The sequence below is a fragment of the Platalea leucorodia genome (assembly GCF_965183815.1).
Source record: "Platalea leucorodia genome assembly, chromosome: 19".
NCBI classification, from domain to species: Eukaryota; Metazoa; Chordata; class Aves; order Pelecaniformes; family Threskiornithidae; genus Platalea; species Platalea leucorodia.
Genome location: NC_138841.1, coordinates 6,705,631 through 6,728,876, shown reverse-complemented (window position 1 = coordinate 6,728,876; position 23,246 = coordinate 6,705,631). Strand labels below are relative to the sequence as shown.

Below are 23,246 nucleotides of genomic sequence, written 5' to 3'. Positions count from 1 at the left end.
CCTTCTTGGGCTCCCGTGTTGCCCTGGCACAGAAACACACAGAAAAAAATGGAAATAGCAGCTTTGTAGCCCCGCAGCCACACTTTGTAGCCCTGCAGCCACACTTTAGGCTGCTCCCGGGATGTTTGGGCACGGAGGGCACTAACGTGTGGCGTGAGGGTGCGGCAGGGTCTGCGGGACATCGGGGAGCTGGAGGCAGCATCTCCGCTCCCGCAGGCACCGAGGCGGCACGGTGCCCGTTGTGCTTTGACCTTTTCGCCGCTCGGGGCCCTCCCTTCGCGGCGCCGTAGCCTGCCATCCAGCCGTGCTGGAAGGGTTTTCCCAACGCCCCTGCGGCAGCCCTTTCCCTCACAGTTTCGTCCTGTGCTTTCTTATCCCCCCGTCCCTGCACCCACGACAGCGCGTGGTGGTGGGCTTCCACGGGAAGCCGTTGCCACAGACAGTCGCTCCTTGCTCCCCCGTTCTCTACACCAAGAGATGGCAACTTTTATTTTATTTTAGAGGAAAACTTTCAGCCTAACGACATACCGACCTAAATACCTGACAGGTACTACCGACGGCGCACACGCTTGGCCACCAGCCTGCGGGCTTTAGGGTCCGGAAGGGTGGGAGTGGGACAGGGTGGGATTGCCGGCGGCGTGGGGCCGGGGCTGCCGGGGTGGCAGCGGGGCAGTGCCGGGTGCCGGGGCGGGGATCCCCGGTGGTGGCGGGGCCGGTGCGAGGCCGGGGCCGGGGCCGGGGCCGGTGCGAGGCCGGCCCGCCCGGTGCCCTCCTCCGGCGGGCCCTCGGGGCGGCGGCCGCCGTGACATCAGTCCGGCCCGCCTTCCCCCGCCGCCGACAAAAGCCCCCGGAGCCGCCGCCGGCCCCAGCCCCGCTCCCGACACCGACCCGGCCCGCACGGCCCAGCCCAGCCCGGCCCGGCCCGGCCCAGCCCAGCCGCAGGTAGGTGCGGAGCGGAGCCTCCGCTCCCGCGGGAGGCCCCGCTTCCCGCTGCGGAGCCTCCGGGGCTGCCGCTCGCCGCCCGGCCCGGGGCGGGCCGCTCTGCAGCCCCCCGGGCTGCCGCCCCCCCGCTGGCCCCGCACGGCCCTGAGATGCGGGGCCGGGGGCTGGGGCCGGGGCGCAGCCCCCGCCACGCGCGCGTGGGGTGGGCACGGTGGGGCCCACGGCGGCGCGGAGCGGCGCGAGCATCCGCACGCGTGACGCCAGCTGCGGAAGCCGAAGCTCTTGCATCAGCTCGGGTGAACTTGCCTAACCCGGCGGAGAGCGGGCACCATCGCTTCCCACCGGGACGCCAAACTTTCTGCTGGCATTAATCCTAGCCCTCGGCTGAGCGTTGCCGTTCCCTTTTCGCAAAGGGAAATCTCAGGGTTGTGCTCTGGGGCTGGGCTGTGAGCGGAGTCCTTGCACCCCGTCCTCTCGCCAAAACGCGGGCTCTGCTGTCGCACCAGTTTGACATCACTGTATCACAAATAACCTTCATTGATCCTCATTTACACTGCTGCTGGCACAGAGTCTCCTCGCGTCACTGCTCCCCCCAGCTGATGACATGGCGGGGGACGGGGGGACAGTTCTAACTTGCCTTTTGCAGGGCCCTTATGCCCAGGGGCTGTGAAAGCTGCGCCGTGACAGATGCCGTTTGCCTGGGGCAGAGTCCCCCGTGGGCCCGACTGCAGCTACGGGTGCTGAACCCCTGATGCTGTGTCCCGGTGATTTCCCCCGGGGTGTTACGTGTGTCCCCGTGAGCTGGTCCCTTTCTGCTCTGCCCGCACGCCTCATCTGTCGAGGTGCCTCCTGCTTCAAATTTCGGCTCATTTCATGGCTATGCCAGCTGCTCTCTAAACTGAAAGGCAGTAATCAGACCCCAGGGCCTGGGGCTCCTGCTGTGGTTTCCTCCCCTTTGCCTTGTCCCTTTGCCAGGCCATGGAATAATCCTGCACGGACTGCTGCGAACATCGTTCAGAGCGAATTTTGTGCGGCACTGGTGGTGCTTTTCTGCCATCCACTTGTATTAACGCTCTCATTGGAAAAAAAAATAACCTTTTACATGGGCCAGCATGAGTCTCCTGTTCCTCAGTGATCTCCTCCAAGCACAAAGTGATTGCCCTGCGATTAATTACTGTAGGATTCTAGTAGAACATCTGGGCACATACGTGGGAAAGGTTTTCCAGCTATTGCAGCAGCTTGAATGGTCGCGCTGACATCCCGGTGGCTGCAGGTGGAGTTCATGGAGGGGCGAAGGGGGAGAACCTGCAGCGCTCTGGGTGCTCCTGCGGCAGCGAAGCTGCGTTCACGCGGCAGCGGGTGCTGCTTTAGCTCTGGCAGTTAAAAAACAGCTGCTCTCAGGCGGGTGAAACCGTGGCTGTCAGCTTCGGTGTGAGCGAGATGAGCACGCTGATCTCTCAGCCCACTGTAAGGAGAGGGTGACCCTGTGTTCCTGCTGCCTTGGCTTCATCTGCTCCCTGCTTTCCCTTACAGCTCAGGTTTAGATGACATCCCAAAGCACCAGGATGTACTGGTTCCATACTGGTTTATGCCCAGTTGCCTAGTGTAGCTTAGACTGCCTCCCAAACCGGTCCAACACAAGCCCATCTGAAACGTGAGCGAGTCTGTACCTTGTATTTGACCCGGTGAACTGTACCGCTGCAAAGTCAGACATCAGACACTGAAATTAGAGTTAATCGCCAAAAAAGTGTCAGACTTGTGTGGTTCTGCACAAACCTCACTTGTGTCTCTGCTTCCCAGCAATACAGCTCTTGAGAAAAGGATGGCAGCTTGGTTTTTGAGGCCCCTTGCCTTATCCAGAGCGGCTCAGGGACCATCTCTGGGGCTGAGCCGTGCTTGGCACAGAAGATGCTGTCTGGAGGGCTCTGGCTGTGTTTGCTGTGAAGTTGTGGTACGTGGGATGTGGAGCTGCAGGAGGCAGGAAAATAATCTCGTTTTTTGGCAGCCCTGGGTGCCTCTCGTGCCTGTGCTCAGTGAGATCTTTGGCTGCAGGACAGCCACCTCCGGTTCCTCATTCTGCATGGGTCTATTAGTGATTTGGAGAAGTGCAACTGCGGTCAGTAAGTGCTGCAATTGGACAGAATATTGTGCTCAGCTCCATGGTGCAAAGTACTCTGAAAAATGTCAGAAGGGTTGCAAACCCTCTGACATATCTTAAAGTAGTCATTAATCAGGGAATTGGGATGATGGGTCTGTCCAGATGGCGATTGTAAGGATTTTGCCTCTGAGGCGGCTGGTGCAGGTCCCAGGCTCCATCAGCAGGATGCTCCTATTCTTTTTTTCCCTGCCGATGCTGACCGGTAGCATAAACTGCTTTTTGGCCTCATGTGGCCTGCCAGGCTCTCAGCATGGGCCTGCGTGTGTTGCGGACTAAGAGGGACTTCCCTGCAACTTAAATCTTATCTCGGGCTTTCTCTGTGCCCAGCTGTGAGCTATCACAAGCCCATGTATCCCCAGGACAAACTCATTTTTATGGGCCCTCCCTCCCCATGAAAAATCCATCCTGGCATGTGCTAGGAGGTCTTGCTGGGACGTGGCTTTGCTGGGGCTGCGTCCGTGCTGCTGGGTGCTTGACAGTGGGAGTCACTGCCGAAATCACAGTGAAGTTGTTGAAACTGCGTGGAGGCACCTGCACCCTTCCCACAGTGGAAGCAAAAAAAACAAGCAGCAAAAGGTCTTGATCTCCTCCTGTGGCAAACGTCAGATGAGCTTCACCCAGAAGCACCTTTTCTCCCCTGTAGACTCAGCTCAGAGGAAGGTGTCCCCACTGCCATGTCTCGGTTTGGGCAGATGAACCCAGCTGTTTGGGACAAACAGAGCCTCTTCCTTCGCTGCTACTGTAAAGGGGAAAAAAATGTGCCGTGGAGGCGAAGGGGAGCGGCTGGCTCCAAACCCCCGTGCCTGCCCCGACCCGTGCCTGTCCCTGAGTGCTGGCAGATGCCCTGGCTGTGGAGCAGGGAGCGATGGCAGGAGCACGGAGGCAGGAGCACGGAGGCAGGGGGCTGCCTGCATGAGGCTGCCCACCAACATCGAGGCTGCCCACCAACATCAAGGCTGGTGGGTCCCAGGGATGGGCTCTGCCAGCTGTCATCTTTGGAAAGGGATGGGGGACCCAGACGAGCTGTATCCAGCGTTGCGCTGTTCCTGGCGAGGGGTCTGACGCAGGTGGGCACGGGTGGAAAAGGGACCAGTGGGCTCCCACGCCGCGCGGGCATGGGTGGCTCTGCTGCCTGGGCTGGCAGGGGGGTGCTGCTGGATGTTTCTGCCCTCCAAGGAAAGTCCTGAACCAGGTCGGGTCCTCCTCCTGGTGCAGGGGGAAAAAACAGGCTCTGGAGAGAAACAGTTTGTGTCCTTTTAAGGCAATGCAAAGGCTGGGACTGGAATGATCAGGCTGGAAGGGAGGGATTTGGCCCGGGCTGCGCAGTGGTGGGAAGCCCGGCCTGCGGGGCATTCAGAAAAGAGACTTCCCGGCTGCTGGGGTCACGCCCCAAACACAGCTCCGTGGGTCCCTGGAGCCAGCACAGCCTCCTCTCCAGCCCCCGTGCCCGGCACCCTCCGCAGCTCCGTCTGTCTGTCCTGCGCTGAGACCCTCCGTGCATCCAAAAGCCGGGAGCTGCGGCCAGGCTAAAGCGGGGCCAGCGCCTCTGCACAGCCCTGCCAGCGTGCCTGCCCCGACCCGGGCCCTGCCTGCCCTGCCTGCCCTGCCTGCTACTATAGCCAGGCCCAGATCAATTGCCCTTTTCTATTGCCTGACCAAATACTCTTACGCGGGGAAGAGCTCGGCTTTCCCATATGCTGGAAGGTGCAGAGATCTCGCCGTGCCTGCGAGCAGAGGCTCTGCAGTGCTTCGTCCTCCCTCATCTCTCTGTCTGACGTTTATACAGCCCCCGGTCCTGGTGTGTTTAGCACCCATCTCCCCGACAGCCTGCCGGGCAGGGCGGTGCCGCTGGCTCCGTCGTTGGGTGGGGGACTGGAGACCCAGAGACGGGGCTTCAGCTGCCCGCGGTGACCCAGGGGTTCGGAGCTGCTGCAAGGAGTGGGCTCAAAGGCTGGGCCCTGGTGTGCCCCGGCAGGCCCAGGTCCCCTTCCTCGTAGCCACGCAGCTGAGCCGAGGGAGGTGATGAGATCCTGCACGTGCTGGGGGGTGGCAGACAGTGGAGTGTGAAAATGGTTTTGGTTTTGGGGACCTTGTCCTGCTGCTTTAGCTCTTCAGGAGTCGGGAAGCACACGGCTGTGCCTGCAACGGGAGGGTGACTTCTGCTGCTTGTCCCCACGTGGGAGCAGGGTGGAGAATTACAGAAGTGTTGATGGAGAGAGGCCTCTGGAGACCTCCCAGGCTGCAGCTTGTGCCCATTGACCCTTCTCGTATCATTGGGCACCCCCAAAAAGTGTTTTTTTTTGTTGTCTTTGTAGCAACCCTAGGTTGCTGTTAGATCCTCCTTAGCCTCCTCTTGGCCACGCTCAACCAGCCTGCCTCCCGCAGCATCTCCTTGTAGGACTTTGTTGTTTGAATGTCTTGAGGTTTATGTTGGCCCCATCTTCAAAAGTACCAAGGCCCCTCTGGGTTGGAGCTCTGCCACTTGTGTTAGCTGCTCACAGTATTTTGGGGTTATCTGCAAATTTCCAGACCAAGGGGCCTCTTGATCACGTCTCATCAGATACATTTCAGAAAAGAGGAGAGAGAAATAGAAGCATTTATGTCCTGCCAAGGAGCTGCATGGTAGCTTAGGTTGGTGCTCAGGTGTTTGCCCTGCACGTGAGCCTGTGTCCCTGGGGCTGCTCATTTCCCAGCCTCCGTGACCGTACCTGCAGTCCTGCAGGAGACTGAGATGCCCGAGTACAGGGGGAATGTGTGAGCATTTGGCCAGGCAAGGCACAGGCTAATGACACTGTGGGGGACACGGTGCCAGAGCCCGCTGTGTTTGGTGGTACCAGGGGTCAGCTCCTGCCCTTTGGGCAGCCCTGACTATAACGCTGCCCTGTGGTGGCAGAAGTGGTTCAGGGAGGAGAAGCTGGAACTGTTCCCAGCTGGGGTGACAACCTGTACACTCTGCAGCACCCAGGATCAGTCACCCTGGCCGTTGCTGCGTTGCCCTGTCGAGGGTAATAGCAGGGCTGTGATCTAGCGAGGCGCCAGCGCTGTGGGTACCTCTGTGAGCGCCGTCTCCCATCGTTGTCCCGCTTCCTCCCTTTTCCTGGCACAGAAAGGAGCTGTGAGGTCCCACGGCTCCCAGGACGGGGATTTCTGCGGCTCCTGGCTGGCAGGACCAGTGGTCCCTAGGAGGGAGCTGATACCGCTGGGTGCTGTAACGATGGGTCCCGTGGGCATCCTGAGTTCTGCTCGTTCTGCTAATTACCAGCCCTGCGAATCGGTGCAAACAGCAACACCCGTGGGTGGTCTCTGGTGTGCAGATGCGGAGCGGCTGCTGGAGCACTGCTGGCGGGGGCCCGCTCCGGCTGCCTCGCTCTGCCCCATCGCTGCCTCCCGCCCGGCCAGCGCCCTGCCTGGCCTCCCGCCCTGACGCAGTTTCTTCCTGTGCTTTTTCTGCAGGATGCCAAACTGGGGAGGAGGAAAGAAGTGTGGCGTGTGCCAGAAGGCGGTGTACTTCGCCGAGGAGGTGCAATGCGAAGGCAGCAGCTTCCACAAGTCCTGCTTCTTGTGCAGTGAGTACTAGCCCTTCCCTCGCCCCTCCCGCCCTGCTTCCTGGCTCTCCGCCGCCTGGGTGCCCCATCACGTCCTGTTCACGGGCCGTGTAAGCGCTCGTCAGGATTCCTCTGCGCACAGCCCTGCTGTGGGAGCCGCGCGGCAGGCTTTCTGCTTTTCTCCAGACTTGGAAGTTAGTTCTGCTGAAGGAACGCAGATCATCCCAGGACACCAGGGGCCATCCAAGCCGTCGGGGCTGACCTCAGCCAGCACCCACGCAAAGACTTAGTCTGTTCCTACACCAGGGAAAGGCTAGACTGAGTCCTCTAGACTATCTCCAGCTGTTCAACGTTGGAGCATGAGACAGGGACTCTCCAAACAGTGGTGGCAGGAGGTGGCACATCCCATGCAATGCTCTGAGGTGATGCTAACTTTAGTCTTCTGAGTGGCTTTGCCACACTGAAAAGGTGGTTGGGCCGTGGGAACTGGCATGGCATCTGCCCCTGTGTCCCAGGAGATGATGGGAAGAAGATGTGCTCCTGTTCTGGCCCTTCTGCTGATGGAAGGCCTGCTGTGAAGTGCTAAAGCATCACCTCCCGCCTGCCTGGAAATCTGCTGTTGCGGAGGATGTCTGTTTTTACCCAAGTGCCACCTCAACGGCAGCAGAACAGGATCTGGCTCTGCATTAACTCAGTGCAGAGGTCCCTTCCTTTGCCTGCTCTGCAGGATCCTACAAGTACTCTTGGGTTCATGCTGCAGGTCCCCAGACACCCGTCCCCTCCCTTTGGGGATACCAGGGCAGCAGTGCGGGGACAGGCGACTAGTGGTTACGTTGCTGAGAGCAGCTCCTTAAACCTGGGGCATCCACATCCAGGGGGGCTGCAGGACCTTTGAATAAAAAGATGAGCACTGTCCCTCAGCCTGTGTTTACCAGATTTCTGTCCCCTGCCCTGGAAGGCTATCACATAACAGAACTAGCGATTCTCACGTGCTAGCAGGAGCGTGCATGTTGCCTGTGTCTGCTGATGGCTCATCAGCGCGTTGCATCTGACACGGGAGTGGAAGTGCATCTTCAGAGCTGCCCTTGCAGCGAGGTCCCACTGAGGTTTAACAATTTCTCAGCTGGTCCCTGTACCCTGTTCCCAGTCTCACCATCCCACTGCAGCAGGGGGCACAGATGTGATCTTTTCCATATGGGCAGCAAGCAGAGCTAGGGTCTATAAACGGGCACCCAGCTAGAGCTAATCTCAGTAGGTCTGTTCCAGCAGGGAAATACCAGTGTCCTCATGGGGCCGATCCCTGCCATGCTCCTGTGTCCACTTGGCACGGATACGGGATACTTCTTGGCCAGCCTGCCTGGGACTCGGCATGCACAGATGGATGCAGATGTGTGAGAGAGAGGCTGTTGCTGCGTCGCTGCTCCCTGCGCAATGTGAAGAGTGGCCAGCGTGGCTGGTGGCTCTCGTACGTGGGAGTTTCCAAGCTGGAAACCTTGCTTTGGCTTGAAAAGACTAAGAAGGGGAGTTGCGGAGAGGCTTTCCCCGGGCGGGCAGGGGGGTGGCAGGCTGTGTCCTTAGGGCAGCTGCTCTCTGCAGCAGGAAGCTGTGTTTCCTCTGCAGCCTCAGATAAGGAGGGTGGGGAATGCTACCCTCATCTCCCCCGCCCCTGGCTTTTACTATCTAAGTCCACGTCAATGAAGGAACTCAGTGTGGGGACTAAGACCCCATTGCACTGCATCTGCCCTTTCCCACAATCCCTGTGCACGCAGCTGGATTGCTTAGGGAAGGCTTTGCCCTGGGACGCTGGCACCCAGGGCGCGGCCAGGCCTCCAGCAGCCAGGAAATCAGGCAAAAGGCGTTGCTTGGAGAAGGGAATACCCAGCCAAAGCAGGGATGAAGGTCGTCCCATGTCTGCTCATAGAAGCAAGTCATCAGGGAGTGGTCCGGAGCCGACTACAGCCAGGGCTCCTGTCGCTGTGCTTTGCAGACGTGCAGGCTCACGGCTTGGATAAGTGCACTCTCTGCTGGGTAAACGACTGGCTGGATGGCCGAGCCCGGGGGGTGGTGGTGAATGGAGTCAAACCCAGTTTGCAGCCGGTCACCACTGGTGTTCCCCAGGGCTCAGTGCTGGGGCCGGTCCTGTTCAATATCGTTATCGATGATCTGCACAAGGAGATCGAGGGCACCCTCAGTCAGTTTGCAGCCGACACCACGTTGGGCGGGAGCGTTGATCTGCTGGGGGGCAGGAGGCTCTGCAGAGGGCCCTGGCCAGGCCGGGGCGATGGGCCCAGGCCCCGGGGTGAGGGGCAGCGAGGCTCAGGGCCGGGTCCTGCCCTGGGGGCACAGCAACCCCCGGCACCGCTGCAGGCGTGGGGAGGAGCGGCTGGGAGCTGCCCGGCGGGAAAGGGCCTGGGGGTGCTGGTCGACAGCCGCTGGACATGAGCCAGCAGGGTGCCCAGGTGGCCAAGAGGGCCAGTGGCATCCTGGCTTGTATCAGGAACGGTGTGGCCAGCAGGAGCAGGGCAGGGATGGTCCCCCTGCGCTGGGCACTGGTGAGGCCGCCCCTCGAATGCTGTGCTCAGCGCTGGGCCCCGCACCCCAAGGCGGCCATGGAGGGGCTGGAGCGTGGCCAGAGCAGGGCAGCGAGGCTGGGGCAGGGGCTGGAGCACAAGGCTGGGGAGGAGCGGCTGGGGGAGCTGGGGGGGCTCAGCCTGGAGAAGAGGAGGCTGAGGGGAGCCCTCCTCGCTCTCTGCAACGGCCTGAAAGGAGGCTGGAGCCGGGGGGGTCGGTCTCTGCTCCCCAGGAACAAGCGATGGGACGAGAGGGAACGGCCTCAAGCTGCGCCAGGGCAGGGTTGGGTTGGGTATGGGGAAAAACTTCTTCCCCCAAAGGGCTGCCAGGCCCTGGCCCAGGCTGCCCAGGGCAGGGGTGCAATCACAGTCCCTGGAAGTGTTCAAAAAACATGTGGATGTGGTGCTGAGGGACATGGCTTAGAGGTGGGCCAGGCAGTTAGGTTAACAGGTTGGACTCGATGATCTCAGAGGTCCTTTCCAACCTTAATGATTGATTCTATAATCACACTCCCCACGTACCCCAGCAGTTCTGCCTGTCCCGGCTGCGGGCTCCCCAGTTCAGACCATGGCTTGCATGCCAGCCCGCCGTGCTGCCTGCTGTTCCCAGTCCCGTGCCACTGGCTGCGGGTGGTGCTGAGCTGCACCGAGCTCCTGTGTTCCCAGCCTGTTCCCAGTGCTGCGTCTGGGCCTCATCAGGGAACTTGAAGCCATTATCTTTAGGGGAGAAAAACAAATGCTTTGACCTGATCTGCCAAAAAAATAATCAAAAAGGAGCCAAACCTACCACAGTGCATTAGAACTGGAGATCGGCTCAGGGAGTGACTTGGTGATTGACTCAGTGGCATGGATCCAACCAAGTCAATAGCACACGGCAGAAATGTGCTGTAATGAGGCCGTTTGGCCTCTGAAAGTAGCTCTTAGAAAAACAAAGGGTCCTTAACTCCGTGAGTGCGGTATGCTGGAATTTCTGCAATGCAGAAACCCGGGAGCTGGGGGCTGATTTCTAGGAAGCAGACCGGGAAAGGATTTTTCTGCTGCCTCCCAAAGTGTCTGTGGTCTGTGGCTCGTGCAGACGAGGGACTGTGAAAGCTTAGGTTAGAGCTCTAAATCCGCTCAGCGCAGTGGGAGAGAAAGACAGATGCCATTGAGATCATTCGCTCCCACCCCTAGGACTCCTTAAACCTGCCAGTAAAAGTGCCCAAATTCCCCTCCTGGGGGTCTGTCTGGATGCAGCGTTGCTCCTGATGAGCTCCAGGGTAATGCAGAGAGCCCCAACACCAGAGAGCCCCAACACCAGCCCGTTAGCTTGGCAGCAACAGGACCAGTTTACCAGAGCTGGTCTTTCTCAACAGGGATGCGGGCTGCATCCCCAGCTCCTGCCGTGGTGGGACGGGGAGCCCGTAGCCAGGAGAGGACCCTGCCAGATGCGCCTGAGATGGCAGGAGACATTTCCCTTTCCACCTCCTTCTCCCAGCAGCAGCACACGGGGTTCTCCGCGGCCCCGGAGGAGAAGCACCATATTTAGCAATCGGGCCGAGGAAGGCTGCCTCTCGCCCCAGCGTTTAGTGCCGCAGTTTGTGCTGCTCTGAGAGGAGAGCTCTGCTGTGTTTGCATTCCTGTGATATTGGTAAAGGCCAAGAAACTTCTCTGCTGGTGAAGAGGCCAACGGGCTGCTGGGAGCCTCGACATTTAAGGCACATAAGTGTGATGGGGGAAGGCTGTGTCGTAGCTGTAACAGGATCTGTTTCAGGGCTGGCTGCCAGCGCTGTGGACTCTGCCCTGGGCGTCTGGATGCCGCATGCAGGCAGGTAAACACTGGAGATCACTGCGGGCTCCGGTTGGGTGCTGCTCGCCTCCCGCTCCGGCTTGCTGGGCGGCATGTTCCAGGAAGGGTTTGGAAGCCGACGTGGAGGCTGAGATCAGAGCTGGGACACGAGTCAGGAAAACCTAAAAATTGGGAGAAGAGTCTGTGTGGCCTGAGCCCAGCACCGAGCTCAAGCCCTGGATGGGCTGAGCTGGGACCCCCAGCCTGGCTGCTGTCTCCTGCTGTCCCATCGTACGGCCTGTATTGATGCCCAAGGCTTGAACACCCAGCTGAGTTAGCGGTCCTCAGCTGAGACCACCCTATGCACACACCGTAATCATCTCATGGACCAGGGGTGACACACGTTAGCATGAACGTTTTCCAACGTGGTCTCGGGGTCTGGAGAGTCAGTGCCAAAAGACTTACACTGCATCAGCTGTGGAAATGGCTGCAGGTCTGCTTTTAGTCTGCCTAAACACAAGGAAATATAGCTTTGCTTACATTACTTTCCCCCAGGTGCCTATCGCTGAGTATTTGCAGCGGACGAGGAGCGTGGCCGAGCTGCAGCTGCGGTGGGGCAGGGATGTCCATCCCTGCGCTTGGGAATCCTGCAGTGACTTGTAGGGAAGTTTCAGCCCCCCCGGTTTAAGTGCATCTCCAGGATACCAGCATCAAGAGGGTTAACAGAGCTTTTTCTTAGTATCAGCCTTGTAGCTTTGGTGGTTGCTTCCTTTTAAAGCCAGACAATGTTCTTGTTGCGATCGATCCTTATCTCTGGCTGTTTTGCATGCACTCCATTTACAGAGGATCTTGTCTAGGGTTTCCTTGCTCCTTGAAAGCTGAGCTGCACTAGCCCTTGTGAGGACTTGTTTTCCCCAGCTAATTAGTGAGCTCGGGGAGCGCAGGCTAACGCACGGCCCTCCCCTCTTTTCCAGTGGTCTGTAAGAAGAACTTGGACAGCACCACTGTGGCTGTGCATGGAGAGGAGATCTACTGCAAGTCCTGCTACGGCAAGAAGTACGGCCCCAAGGGCTATGGATACGGGCAGGGAGCAGGGACCCTGAGCACTGACAAGGGCGAGTCTCTGGGAATCAAATATGAAGAGTGAGTTTAACTCTTGTTTTTGAAACTGGGGCTGTTGTGGGCACCTTCTCCCCCACATCTCTCCGCTTGCGATGCTTGGCTGCGTAGCCCATGCTGAACTTCCAGCAGTTCCTAATCTGGAGAGTGCCGTGGGCTGCCCTGCCTTTCTGCTCCCTGGGGGAAACCCGCTGAGCCCTATTTGCAGGGTGGGATGGGGCTTGATGGGACACGTCCCCATTGCCTGAGCATGCTGCCCATCCTAGCACGCAGCCGTGAGGCTGAAGTTTCCATGGGGCTCAACACATTGTGCCTAAAGCTCCGGGCCCTTCAAAATGAGGCTGGGATTTGTGATCCCATAGCTCTTCCCTCCTCCATCCTGCTTGTGCAGCCCTGATAACGAACACCCTCCCATCCCCAGGGGCCAGCCCCACCGACCCACCAACCCTAACGCATCCAGAATGGCCCAGAAAGTCGGAGGAGCTGATGGGTGCCCTCGCTGTGGTCAAGCGGTGTATGCAGCCGAGAAGGTGATTGGAGCTGGAAAGGTAAGAAGGTGGATGGAGTGGACGGGGCACACACATGCCACAAGTTGCTGTGTGGCAGGGAGACGTTCAGAGAAGGTCTTGACCTGACCCACAGCTGCTGCAGGCTGGGCTGCCAGCACCTCCAGCCAAGGCCTGGGCTTGGGGTCCAGTGGCCACGCTCACCTGGAAGCCTGGCACCAAAAGGAGAGCTGGGCATGTCTGGAAACCAGGTTCTCCAGGCTGCATCGCTCTTACAGACTTGTAGATGGGAGAGAAATACATTTTATACTAAATATTTGGAGTACCGCTCAGCAGAGGTCACAGTGGACGTCCCTGCTGGTGATGTGGGCCATGGCCACTGCCACCGCTAACTGAACAAGTGCAACATCCAGCGAGCCTTCTCCACCCTCTGCCGCAGGCTGGGATGCCGCAGCCCAAATCTGGGGCAGGAATGAATTCCAGTGGTCAGCGCTGCCCGTAGGCAGGGCAAGGTGGTTGGAGGTGTGGGCACGGGCTCGGTGCATCTCTCCTGGGCTGTTCTGCTGGCGGACTGGGCCTGCTCAGGGTCAGGTGTAAAGGACGCTCTGCAACAGCCCTGGGACTTCCTACGGCAAGTTCATCACTTCACCAGGGTCCTTTGTGTCCCGAGCTGTGGCTTTATCAAGCCCAGCTCTGGGAAGCCTAGTAGGGCATGGGGACACCTTCTGTTCTGCCAGCCCTGGGACCCCGGCTGAGGTCCCTGCCTTGAAGCAGCCTTCCCTCCGACGCCGGGTACATGTGCAGAGCTTGCCAAGGCAGCCGGGTCAGGCCGCTTGGCTTTGTGCCGTGCGGGATGGGATGGCCGTGCTGGGAAAGCCTCGCCGGTGATGTTGGGTCACCCCTGCTCTGCTCCATCCTCCCTGGGGTTTCCGTGTTTGTCCCCAGAGCAAGGAAAGGAGGCATCTCGTCAACAGAAAGAGCCTCCCAGCATCATCATACCCTAGCTGGCAGTGCAGGGATTTGTGATGGAGACGTTGAGGGTCAGCCCAGGGTCAGAAGCCAAACTTACCCTTAAAATCATGATCTGAGCTTCCTGGTAGGCTTCTGGGGTCAATGTTTACGGGGAACCAAAGCTGGCAAAGCAATTACACTCAAGCAAACCCGGAGAGGATTCCAGAGCATGTATTTCATGTGCTAATGTTTGCTGGATGACTCCATCTGCTACCTCCTCCTCCAGCCCCCTAATTCCACATTTTCTTCCAAAAAAGGTTTCATGTTTTCCAAAGTGTTTATTTAAATTCCTCCATGAGCAGCTCTGGCTACTCTAGGTCTGCTCAAAGGCTGTGAGCTCATTTATCCCCAGAGGACTGGCGGAGTCGTGGGGGGAATTTTATTTTTAAACACTGGCTGATTTCTGCATTCTTAGTATCTGTTTGCTGCCTTCCTTGGAGCTGTAGTTGTGTAGGGGCAGGTGTCCCAACCCTAACGTACAGCAGCAGTGGATGGCAGCTGGATAGCTCAGAGGATTTATCGTGGTGCTTGAGAGAGGACAATCTCCAAAGCGGGGGGTAATTGCTCCTTACAAATTATTGTACAAATTATTGTACAAATGGCTGCTGCGAGTGGGGGCGAAAGCTCTCTAAAACCAGATCAACATGGGAGCAGTCACCACACCTGATGTCTCCTCTCTGGATCTTCCCCCTGGGGCTGGGAGGACTGCTCTTTCCAGAGAAAAGCTTTCATCCCCTTCAGACCTCTTTGCCAACCGCTTTGGGGCGGAAAGAGAAAAGTGACCCCGTTTGGTAGCCAAAGCATCGCTGCCCTGTCCCTGGGTGCTGTCTGACCGGCCGCTGCTCTGTCCCCACAGTCCTGGCACAAGTCCTGCTTCCGCTGTGCCAAGTGTGGCAAAAGCCTGGAGTCCACCACCCTGGCAGACAAAGATGGGGAGATCTACTGCAAAGGTGAGCGCCACCTTCCCCGCTGGCTTGTCCTGGGCTCCGCAGGGTGGAGGCAAGGGGTGAAAACCCCTCTGCAGGGAACCAGGATGGGACTGAGGTTTGGGAGGTGGTGGCCCCAGCAGCTGGCTGTGCCAGCCGCGGAGCCGGGGATTTCCCACAGCGCCTCGGGCCTCTCTGCCCAACAAATACAGCAAACGCCTGCTTCGAGAGGAGGACCTGCTCCTGTTCAGCTGCCGGCCTTACCTGCCTCTCCCTTCCCATCCTCTGCAGGTTGCTACGCCAAGAACTTCGGTCCCAAGGGCTTTGGCTTTGGGCAAGGCGCTGGGGCGCTCGTCCACTCGCAGTGAGGCACCAGCAGCCGGGCTCTGCGCTCGCTCAGGGCTTGTCCAGACCAGCCTGTGCTGCTCAACCCTTCCCGCACCCGCAGTGAGCATCCTCACCATCATCAATAACCACCCGCTGCTTCGCAGCACGAGCCCCTTCCTCCCCGCCCTGACCCAGCGCACCCCGAAGCTATGGGAGTCCCAGCATCATCCCCATCGGGTCCTGCTGGTGTGGGTGCTGGCGGGGAGACAGCTCGCACCCACTTGCAGCGAGGCCCATGTGCTCAAAACGTTCTGCTCTGCGTTGCCCATCTCGCTGGGATGCAAGCTCAGCCGTGCCATGCCGTGTCACCGAGCAAGCAATAAACATCAAAGCTGACCCATGCCTGGCCTTGCCCGAGAGTTTATTCCCCATCTGGGGCTGAGGAGGTGCACTGGGTGACCAGAGCTGGAGGTCAGGAGGTAGAGGGAGGATGGGGAATGTTTGCAATCGTGGCTTGCAATTAAAGCACGAAGGCAGGAACTGCTCGGTGCAATTTGACGTGGTCCAGCTGTGGCCAGCTGAGCTCTGTGGGTCGGCGGGGCCAGGCTCTCCCCCTGCTCCCGCAGTGGATAACCATTTCAGAAGCAGTGGTTGATGGTGGGCGGCCCAGGACGGACCTTCTTGGGTGTGTGGGTAGCACAACACGTGTGCACGCCCTATCGAAACCCCTATCAATGCTTTGACGTGGCACCTCTCCAAACAGGCGTGCCCAGCAGTGCTGGATAAGTAACAACTTTTCACCTACTCCCGGGGTTTTTAGCAGTGCCGTGGATCATTAAGCCATCAGTTTGGCAGCTTCCCAGATTTAATTCATTTTCATCTAAACTCTTTACTTTCTTTCTGCGATTCTCTCGTTTGACCGGTATGACATACCCACAAGATCAGGCTCACTGCAGCTTACAGTTGTGAACTCCAAAGGGAATTTGGTTTGGGTTTTTTTTTAACATTATAAGCTTTGTGGTTGAGTAAATGAGATGAGTTTTGTTTGGAGAAGCACAACCAAGGCAGAAATCCTTTTGCAGGGCAGGATTTGGGTTCCTTTACCAACTTAAGCACTTTCTCCCATTCATCACACCCTCTGTTTTTACACGACATTTTGGAAGCTGAGATGGGGCCTATGCTTTTTAAGCATCTCCAAAAATCCTCCCCCCAGGTTTCCCAGCCTGGAACCCAAATTCTAGCTGGCCCCATTGCTCTGGGGTGCGTGGTTGGGGTTTGGTGAGGCGATAGCAGATGGCGGTCGGTGTGCGGAGGCTCAGGGATGCGGTAGTGGGTCAGGAGCTCACGTACCACCCTTGGTGTTGAGACCGAAACCTGGCTCCCTCGCTTGGCGGCGGCCCTGCTCCCCCGCAGAGGCGTGGGGGGTTTGGAAGCTGCCTGCTTTCTCCGCGAGCGGGGGGTGGATGCTGTGCTGCTGCCGCATTTCAACTGGATGTGCCACAGGCAGGGATCGCACCCAAGCAATGCTGTTCAGTCAATACAGCTAGAACAGGTCTTTCTTTAGTCTCTTTTTCCTGTAGTTGTAGAGGTTGTGTCAGAGAGAGGGGAGGTACTGACCTATCGCAAGCGTGGTGGACCCCAGAGAGGCCCTTGGCTCCTGGAGGCCTGGACAAAGCCAGGAGAAAATGCTGGGTTTGGGTTTCACAGGGTCACAGAAAGAGGTCGGATGGAAGGGTCCCGCAGAGGTCTCAAGTCCAACCTCCTGCTTAAAGCAGGACTAGCTTCAAAGGTCAGGTTGATCAGAGCCTCTGGGGCCCCGTCAAGTTTGGAAACCCTTCAAGGATGAAGGTCCCACCACTGTGGTTCTTGTCACCATGCACAGAGGAGGTTATTTTCCTTATGTGCATCAGAGTTTCCCTTGTGGCACCTGTGCCCGTGGTCTCTTGTCCTTCTGCCATGCACTGCTGTGTCTCCCTTCTCCACAACCCTTCTCCAGGCAGTGGAAAACTGAAGTTTGGTCTCCCCGAGCCCTCTCTTCTCCAGGCTGGTGGGTCTCTGCTGAGCTTTCAGCCCCAAAGGTCCCAGGTGACAGCATGGGCAGTGTCCTGGGACAGGGACCTTGCCCTGAGGGTTTGCAATCGGTGCTGCATGCCTGCTGAAGTTGCGCTGTTCCCCTGAGAGCGGCTTAGGGGGTGACAGGGACCGACATCCGCAGTGTCGGCATGGGGAGACCGGGACAGGCGTTGCTGGGGCTGCACATCCAGGCAGAGGGCATGAGGTGGGCTGCAGGAGGTGGCGGGGCAAGGCCCAGGAGAAGCCGGGTGGGATTAGGGGAGCTTTCTGGGCATCCCCTGCCCAAACTGCAGCGGGACGGCTGCAACCATCTGCTACCCTCTGCTGGTTACTGCTCCCCGTGCACGGGCACGGCCCCGCGCCCCTCCGCCGGACCTGTCTGGACACCTGCACCCAAGTGTCGTCCAACTCCCTTTAGAGGCAGCGGAGCCGCATTGCGCCCAGCAGCACCCACCCCTCCCTGCTGCCGGCACGGGGGGCTGCCAGCCCTTGGAAAAGGGGCTGTGGGACCCAAACCTGCCTCTGAAGAGAAGAACCAGAGGGTCGGCCCGTGGCAGAGCACCCTGCAGCCTGGAGGCTGGTGGTGACGGGTTGAACCACTCTAAGGGGTCGGACCGGAGCCCTCTGAGCCCCATGGCCAGTGGTGCCGGGGGATCTTGGCAGGGGATGCCACACCGCCACCGCGCCATCCCGGCCGCGAGCGCTTTGTGGGAACGTCACCCCAGCGGCTACTGAGCCAGCCTGGGGCAGGACTTCTCCCCAGCTGAGCGCCGGCAGCCCCCGTTGCCTGCCCGTAAGGGCTCTGTGTGGACGGGACATGCGTGGGGACCGCGGGCAGCAAAGCCTTTTGCTTGCTGGCAGCCTGACGCAGTGAGTCCCGCTGGGTTTGCTGGAGGGCAGGAGCTGCGGCGCCGGCCTCCCGGGCAGCCCAGCAGGACGAGCCGCCTGCCCTGCGGGTCTGGGAACGGACAGCTGGGGAGAGAGGAGTGGAGAAAGGCTTTGTCCAAGCTCCTTTACATCCATGGCTGTGGGAACATGACCTTCCCTTGGTGGCTGGAGGCTGGAGAGGCTGTGAGCAAGGGGCTCGGAGCGGGGGTGGTTGGCAGCCCTTGGCTCTCCCCAGGGTGGTGAGGAAGGAGATTGGGCTGGCTGGTGAACCAGAAGTGCCTGTGGACATCCCAGCTTGCTGGAGCAGAGCTGGGAGCGACAGTCCCGAAACTACTCACCCCCAAATTTCCAGGGCTCAGCATCCCTGGAGCTGAGCTTTACCTGTGCGTGGGAAAACAGCCTTGGATGCTCCTCTGGAGAGGGAACTCACACATCTGCTCTGCTCCTCCCGCAAGTGCTGGGGTGCTCGGGGTGACCTCTGGGGCTGCGCTGGCCCCTCCGGCTGTGCCCGGCCCCCCACTGCCTTTGGCTGCGGGAGTGGCGAGGGCTGCAGGGGAGCCGGGGCCGCCTGACGTCACGAACCCGGGTCTCCTGGGACACCCGGGATCTCTGCCAGCGTGGCGAGGTTGGCCCCGGGGAGCACGAACCAGTTCCTGGCTCCCGCAGCCGCTGCCCTGCCCTCTTAATGAGGCATAATTAGGTTCATCTCATCAACGCTGCAGACTTGCCCCCTGGCCACGCCGGCTGCAGGCAATGCCCCCGGCAGGGACCGGGGACAATGAAGGGGCTGGGTCAAGAGGGGCTCCAGTTGGGGGGCACCGGGGGGTTTGGGGTCTGCGGAAGGATTGGGGAGGTGGGCGCCGGGGCAGCGGCCATGTGCCAGGGAGCTGCGGGCCAACCTGCGGGCTGCCCGCCCCAGACGGTGACCCCAGCGCGTCGCCGGGGGGATTTTTTTCCCCTTCCAGACCTCACTTGGGCAAAGCAACCTGCACCCTCAGCATCTCTGGGGGCACAGCCAGCCGCCCGGCAGGCTGTGACCGTCACCCCCTTTGGCAGCCTCATGGCCAGCACGAAGGCCCCAGATGTCCCCGCCGGCAGCCTGGCACGGCGCGGTGAACACCTCTGTGCCAGGCGCTGGCACAGGAACAGACGAAGCTGCGGTGGCCGGGAACGAGACGAGCGGGAAAGGAGACGGGTGTTTCGCTGCAGGGGAGGGTGGACTCAGGCGGGACCGGGCTGTGCTGTGCTGCCCCGGCCCCGCGCCGGGGGTGCGTCCCCCCCTGCACAGGTCACATGCGGCTGGGAGATGCTGGTCCTCGCTGTGGGACAGGCTGGGGGCTTCAAATCCCTGTCCCAGGGGACGGGGGGACAGGAGCTCTGTGTGCTGAGGGCTGGGCCAGCACCCTTGGGTGCAGGGCTGGGTGGGTGGTGGGTGTCAAGGGCTGTCCCCATTGCAGGGCAGCCCTGCACAGCCGTCTTGGAGTGGTGACACCAGACATCTCCCGGCTGCACGTGTCCGCCCTCCTGGGCCCCCACCCAGGGGTCCCCACAGCCCCTGCCTGGCTGGTGCTGCACCCACAGCCCCCTGCCCCAGCTGGCACTGCACCCCATAACCCCCTGCACTGGGTGGCACTGAACCCTATAGCCCCCTGTCCCAGCGGGCACTGCACCCCATAACCCTCTGCCCTGGCTGCAACTGCACCCCATCGTGCCTTCCCGGCTGGCACTGCGCCCCTCAGCCCCCCACCCCAGCCAGCGCTGCACCCTATAGCCCCTCCCTGGCTGGCACTGCACCCCACAGCCCCATCTGCAAGTGAGACTGCGCCCCGTAACCCTGTGCCTGGCTGGCGCTGCACCCCGCAGCCCCCTGTCCCCACCGGTGCGGCACCCTATAGCCCTGTGCCAGCTGGCACTGCACCCCCACCAGCTGGCACTGCACCCCGTGCCCGGGCGGCCCTGCAGAAGTCTCCAAGCCTGGCCCTGGCACCGCTGCCGTGCAGACCCATGCCCACGCCCTGCCTGTTCACACGAGCACCCTGAGGGCAGCGCCTGCCCGCAGGCACCCCAAAAGCACCTCCTGGGTGAAGCGGGGCTGCGCCGGGCCTGGCCGGGCTTCGCCTGGGCGTGAAGGGTGCCTGCACGGCAGGAGGGGCCAGGCGAGGCGGGGAGGAATGCGAGTGGGAGAGCGGCCGGGCATGTAGCGACAGCTCCTGGGGCGCGCGGCGCCGGGGATCCCACACGCTGCACGGGGCAGGGAGCAGAGCCCCGGCAACAGGGCTGGCGGGCGGCATGGGGCACCCCATCGCTCACCCCCTCTGAGGCAGCGGAGGGCAGCGAATCCCCCAGGGGCAGCACGGCTGCCGCGGGGGTCCTGGCCCTGGGGAGCTCGGCTCCGACGTGGAGGGGCTGGAAATCCCCCGGCGGGTGATGCCCATCTGCACCGACGCGAGGTGCTGAGGATCCTGGGGGGCCGAGGAGCCGCTATGACCCCTGAGAAGGTGCTGAGAGAGGGGGTGCTGGAGAAGCGGAGCGGGGGGCTGCTGCAGCTCTGGAAGAAGAAGCGGTGCCTGCTGACAGAGAAGGGGCTGCAGCTCTTCAAGCCCAAGGGCTCGCAGCGCAAGGAGCTGAGCTTTGCCCGCATGAAGGCGGTGGAGTGCGTGGAGTGGAAGGAGCGGCACATCTACTTCACGGTGGTGATGGACGACAGCCACGAGATCGACTTCCGCTGCGCCCAGGAGGACCCGGGCTGGAACGCCGAGATCACCATGGGCCTCGTCCGCTTCAAGAACCAGCAAGCGATCCAGGTCGTCCGCGCCCGGCACAGCTGCCGAGCAGGTACCAGACCCCCTGCCGCACCGTGGGTCAGGGGGCAGGAGGAGATGATGCCCCTGGCCACTGGGTCCCATCTCCGAGTGGTTCGGCTTCCCCATAGGAATCACAGAGGGGGTGCCATGGATGGGGATGGGTCTGCATGGTGGCGGTCCCGTGTACCCCTCTGCCCATCGCATCCCCCGCTGGGTTTCCCTCCCTGCATCCCTGGAGAGGGACTTTCTAACACCCTCCCTCTGTCTGGGGCGGCCCCGAGGGATATGGGGCTCTTTGCCATCTGGCACATGGGATGGTGGTGAGGACCACGGCTGGCTCTGCTCCCCAGCTCCCCTCAGGGCTGGATCCTGCCCCACGTCCCAGCGCTGGCCGGGTGGGTAACAGGCACCTTCTCCCCACAGTGGTGCAGTTCGACGCAGCCCCGGTGGGCCAGCCCACGGACGCGCAGCATCCGAAGAGCAGGATGGAGATGGCCCTCAGCTCGGCGGGCGGTGGGGAGAACGGGATCCCAGCGGGCAAGTGAGGCCACTGCTGTCTGCGGCCCGGGGATGGGGACGGTGGCCCCGGGGAGGCCAGTGCGGGTGCTGGCTCCCCCCATCCTGGGGCAGAGGCACCGCGGGAGCCGGGCTGGCACAGCTGCAGTGGTCAAGCCACATCCCCTTGGCACGACGGGGCAAAGGACACAGTCAGGGCCACCACCTGGGGCTCCAGACATGGGAGGAGGTGACATCCCTGCCTGAAGGCCCACCATCCTTCAGCTGACATGGCCAGGACCTTGGTGGACTGGTGAGGACCCCCAGGCCTCTCCTGCGGGACAGGGGATGGGATGGATGAGGTTGAGCCCGAAGGAAGCAGTGCGACAGTGAGCTCTGCCCAAATGCCAGTGACTCTGGGACAGATGGATACGGCCAGGGACGTGGCTCCCCCTGAGCCCCCACGTTGAGAAGGGGCCGGAGAGCTGCTGCTGCAGCAGGGACCCCTCCGGGCACCGTACTCAGATGGCGTGGTGACGCAGCCGTGTTGCTGCACACCGTCCTGCCCTGGGCTGTCCTCGGGCTAACGGGGGATGCTGGGGAAGGCAATGGGGACCCCAACTCCCTGTACCAAAAGTGTCTCCAAACAGGACCTTCTGCTGCTTACCCTGGTGTTGCTTTGATTTGTGGGACCCCGCAGGGTATGGGAGAGCACAAATCCTGCCCAGAGCTTCACCAGTCGTTGGCATCCCCCTAAATCTGCCAGCATCCCACAGTTGGTCTGCAAAGCCCCCTGCTGCCACCCCAAGCCTCTCTGGTCACCCATCCCATCGCGCCTGTGTCCCCAAGGATTCCCACGGTGGTTTGCGGGCAGGCGACCCGGGAGCAGCTCTGCCTGCAGCAGGCAGGGATGGCAGGCAGGGGAAGGGATGGCTCTGCCCCGACAGGCAGCGCAGACGCCAGCGCCTCGAGCCACCGTGCTCCGCAAGCCGGAGCTGAGCCCCAGCCCCGCAGGCCCTGCAGATCCTCCTGGAGATTGCCTGGCTGCGTGGGAATCGGGGAGCGCGGTGCTCCGTGCCCCCGGGCTGCGGCGGCCGGCCCCAGCCTGCGCGCTGGCCACCTCCGCCAGACCCTGCCGGGACCCACGGAATCTTGTCCCCGTGCCAGGGCAGCTCCGGGGTGGCTCTGGGGAGGGACGGCGGCAGGGCCGGAGCCCGCTCACCATGCAGGGCCAGGCTTATGCTGGCTCTTTCCAAGCAGCCTGGGAATAAGCATTTTGGTGTTTTTCCAGCCAAGGAGGCTGCTTGGCCATCCCTGGTCCTCAGAGCTTTATGTGCCAAGAAATCCCCCTGCTTGTGAGTGGAGACAAGTGCGGGGGCTGAAGCTGGGGGGACGCAGATGAAGCCGGATCCAAACCCCGCACAGACAGAGCTCTGCGTTGTCCCTGCGCTGCGGCAGGGACAGAGGCACTGAAACACGGTGGGCGCCGGGGACGGTGGGACCTGGTCCCCTGCCCCCAGGGACGTGCTCTGGGCATGGACCAGCCCCCAAACCGGGTCCCCACACACATTTCGGGAGGGAATGGGGTTGTCAGCAGTCGGAGGAAGGTGCTGGCACTCACATGGCATTTCCATGGCAAGGATCTCTGTCCTGGGGTTTCTCGTAAATCCCCAGCTCCCAGAGTCAGGGGATTCGGTGAGGCTCATTCAAAGTCCCGTAAGTGTCCTGAGCCCGTGCCACAGCAGCACCCAAGGGTGGGAGCAACCAGTGCAAAGGGTTTTCCAAAGTATTGTGAATTTCGAGCCAGTTTGGGGGGGTCTGATTCCTCATTTTCAGCTTTCCTACTCTCTCACTCACTGTAAATAGATGTTTTCTGTTTTCCAAGTGCCAGCAAGGAGCTGGGGAAGAAAATGGTCAAGATGGGGGGGTGCGTCCATAGCCAGTCCTGGCTGTGGACACGTCCATTGTGTGCTGACAGATGAGGCAGCAGAGAGGCTGCAGTACCCGTCAGCTGGGGAGAAATTTAGGCGGTTAATAGAGGGAGAGGGACAGAAAGAGCAAATCACTGTGCTGGCATTTCAGATCCAGGCATGGGGAAGGTCAAGGTTTTCCAT

General features: G+C 60.7%; 2 protein-coding genes across 2 annotated transcripts; both read left to right on the top strand.

Annotated features, from left to right (window-relative positions):
* The first annotated feature begins 783 nt into the window (after positions 1-783).
* CSRP1 (cysteine and glycine rich protein 1) lies at positions 784-15,273 on the top strand. Its single transcript, XM_082330042.1, has 6 exons — positions 784-942; positions 6,554-6,666; positions 11,958-12,126; positions 12,524-12,650; positions 14,476-14,569; positions 14,837-15,273. Exons 2-6 carry the CDS (start codon positions 6,555-6,557, stop codon positions 14,911-14,913), a joined length of 579 nt encoding a protein of 192 aa, XP_082186168.1. The 5' UTR covers positions 784-942; position 6,554; the 3' UTR covers positions 14,914-15,273.
* A 5,043-nt stretch (positions 15,274-20,316) lies between these two features.
* PHLDA3 (pleckstrin homology like domain family A member 3) lies at positions 20,317-21,401 on the top strand (the record flags this gene model as incomplete). The annotated part of the gene is made up of 2 exons (XM_082329909.1): positions 20,317-20,668; positions 21,061-21,401. 2 exons carry the CDS (start codon positions 20,317-20,319, stop codon positions 21,180-21,182), a joined length of 474 nt encoding a protein of 157 aa, XP_082186035.1. The 3' UTR covers positions 21,183-21,401.
* Positions 21,402-23,246: the final 1,845 nt, after the last annotated feature.

Excerpts from the sequence above, each read along its gene's own strand:
- CSRP1 (XM_082330042.1), top strand. The coding sequence starts at position 6,555 with ATGCCAAACTGGGGAGGAGGAAAGAAGTGTGGCGTGTGCCAGAAGGCG. Across the intron at positions 12,127-12,523 it reads CTGGGAATCAAATATGAAGA|GGGCCAGCCCCACCGACCCA; the intron begins GTGAGTTTAACT and ends TCCCATCCCCAG. Across the intron at positions 14,570-14,836 it reads TGGGGAGATCTACTGCAAAG|GTTGCTACGCCAAGAACTTC; the intron begins GTGAGCGCCACC and ends CATCCTCTGCAG.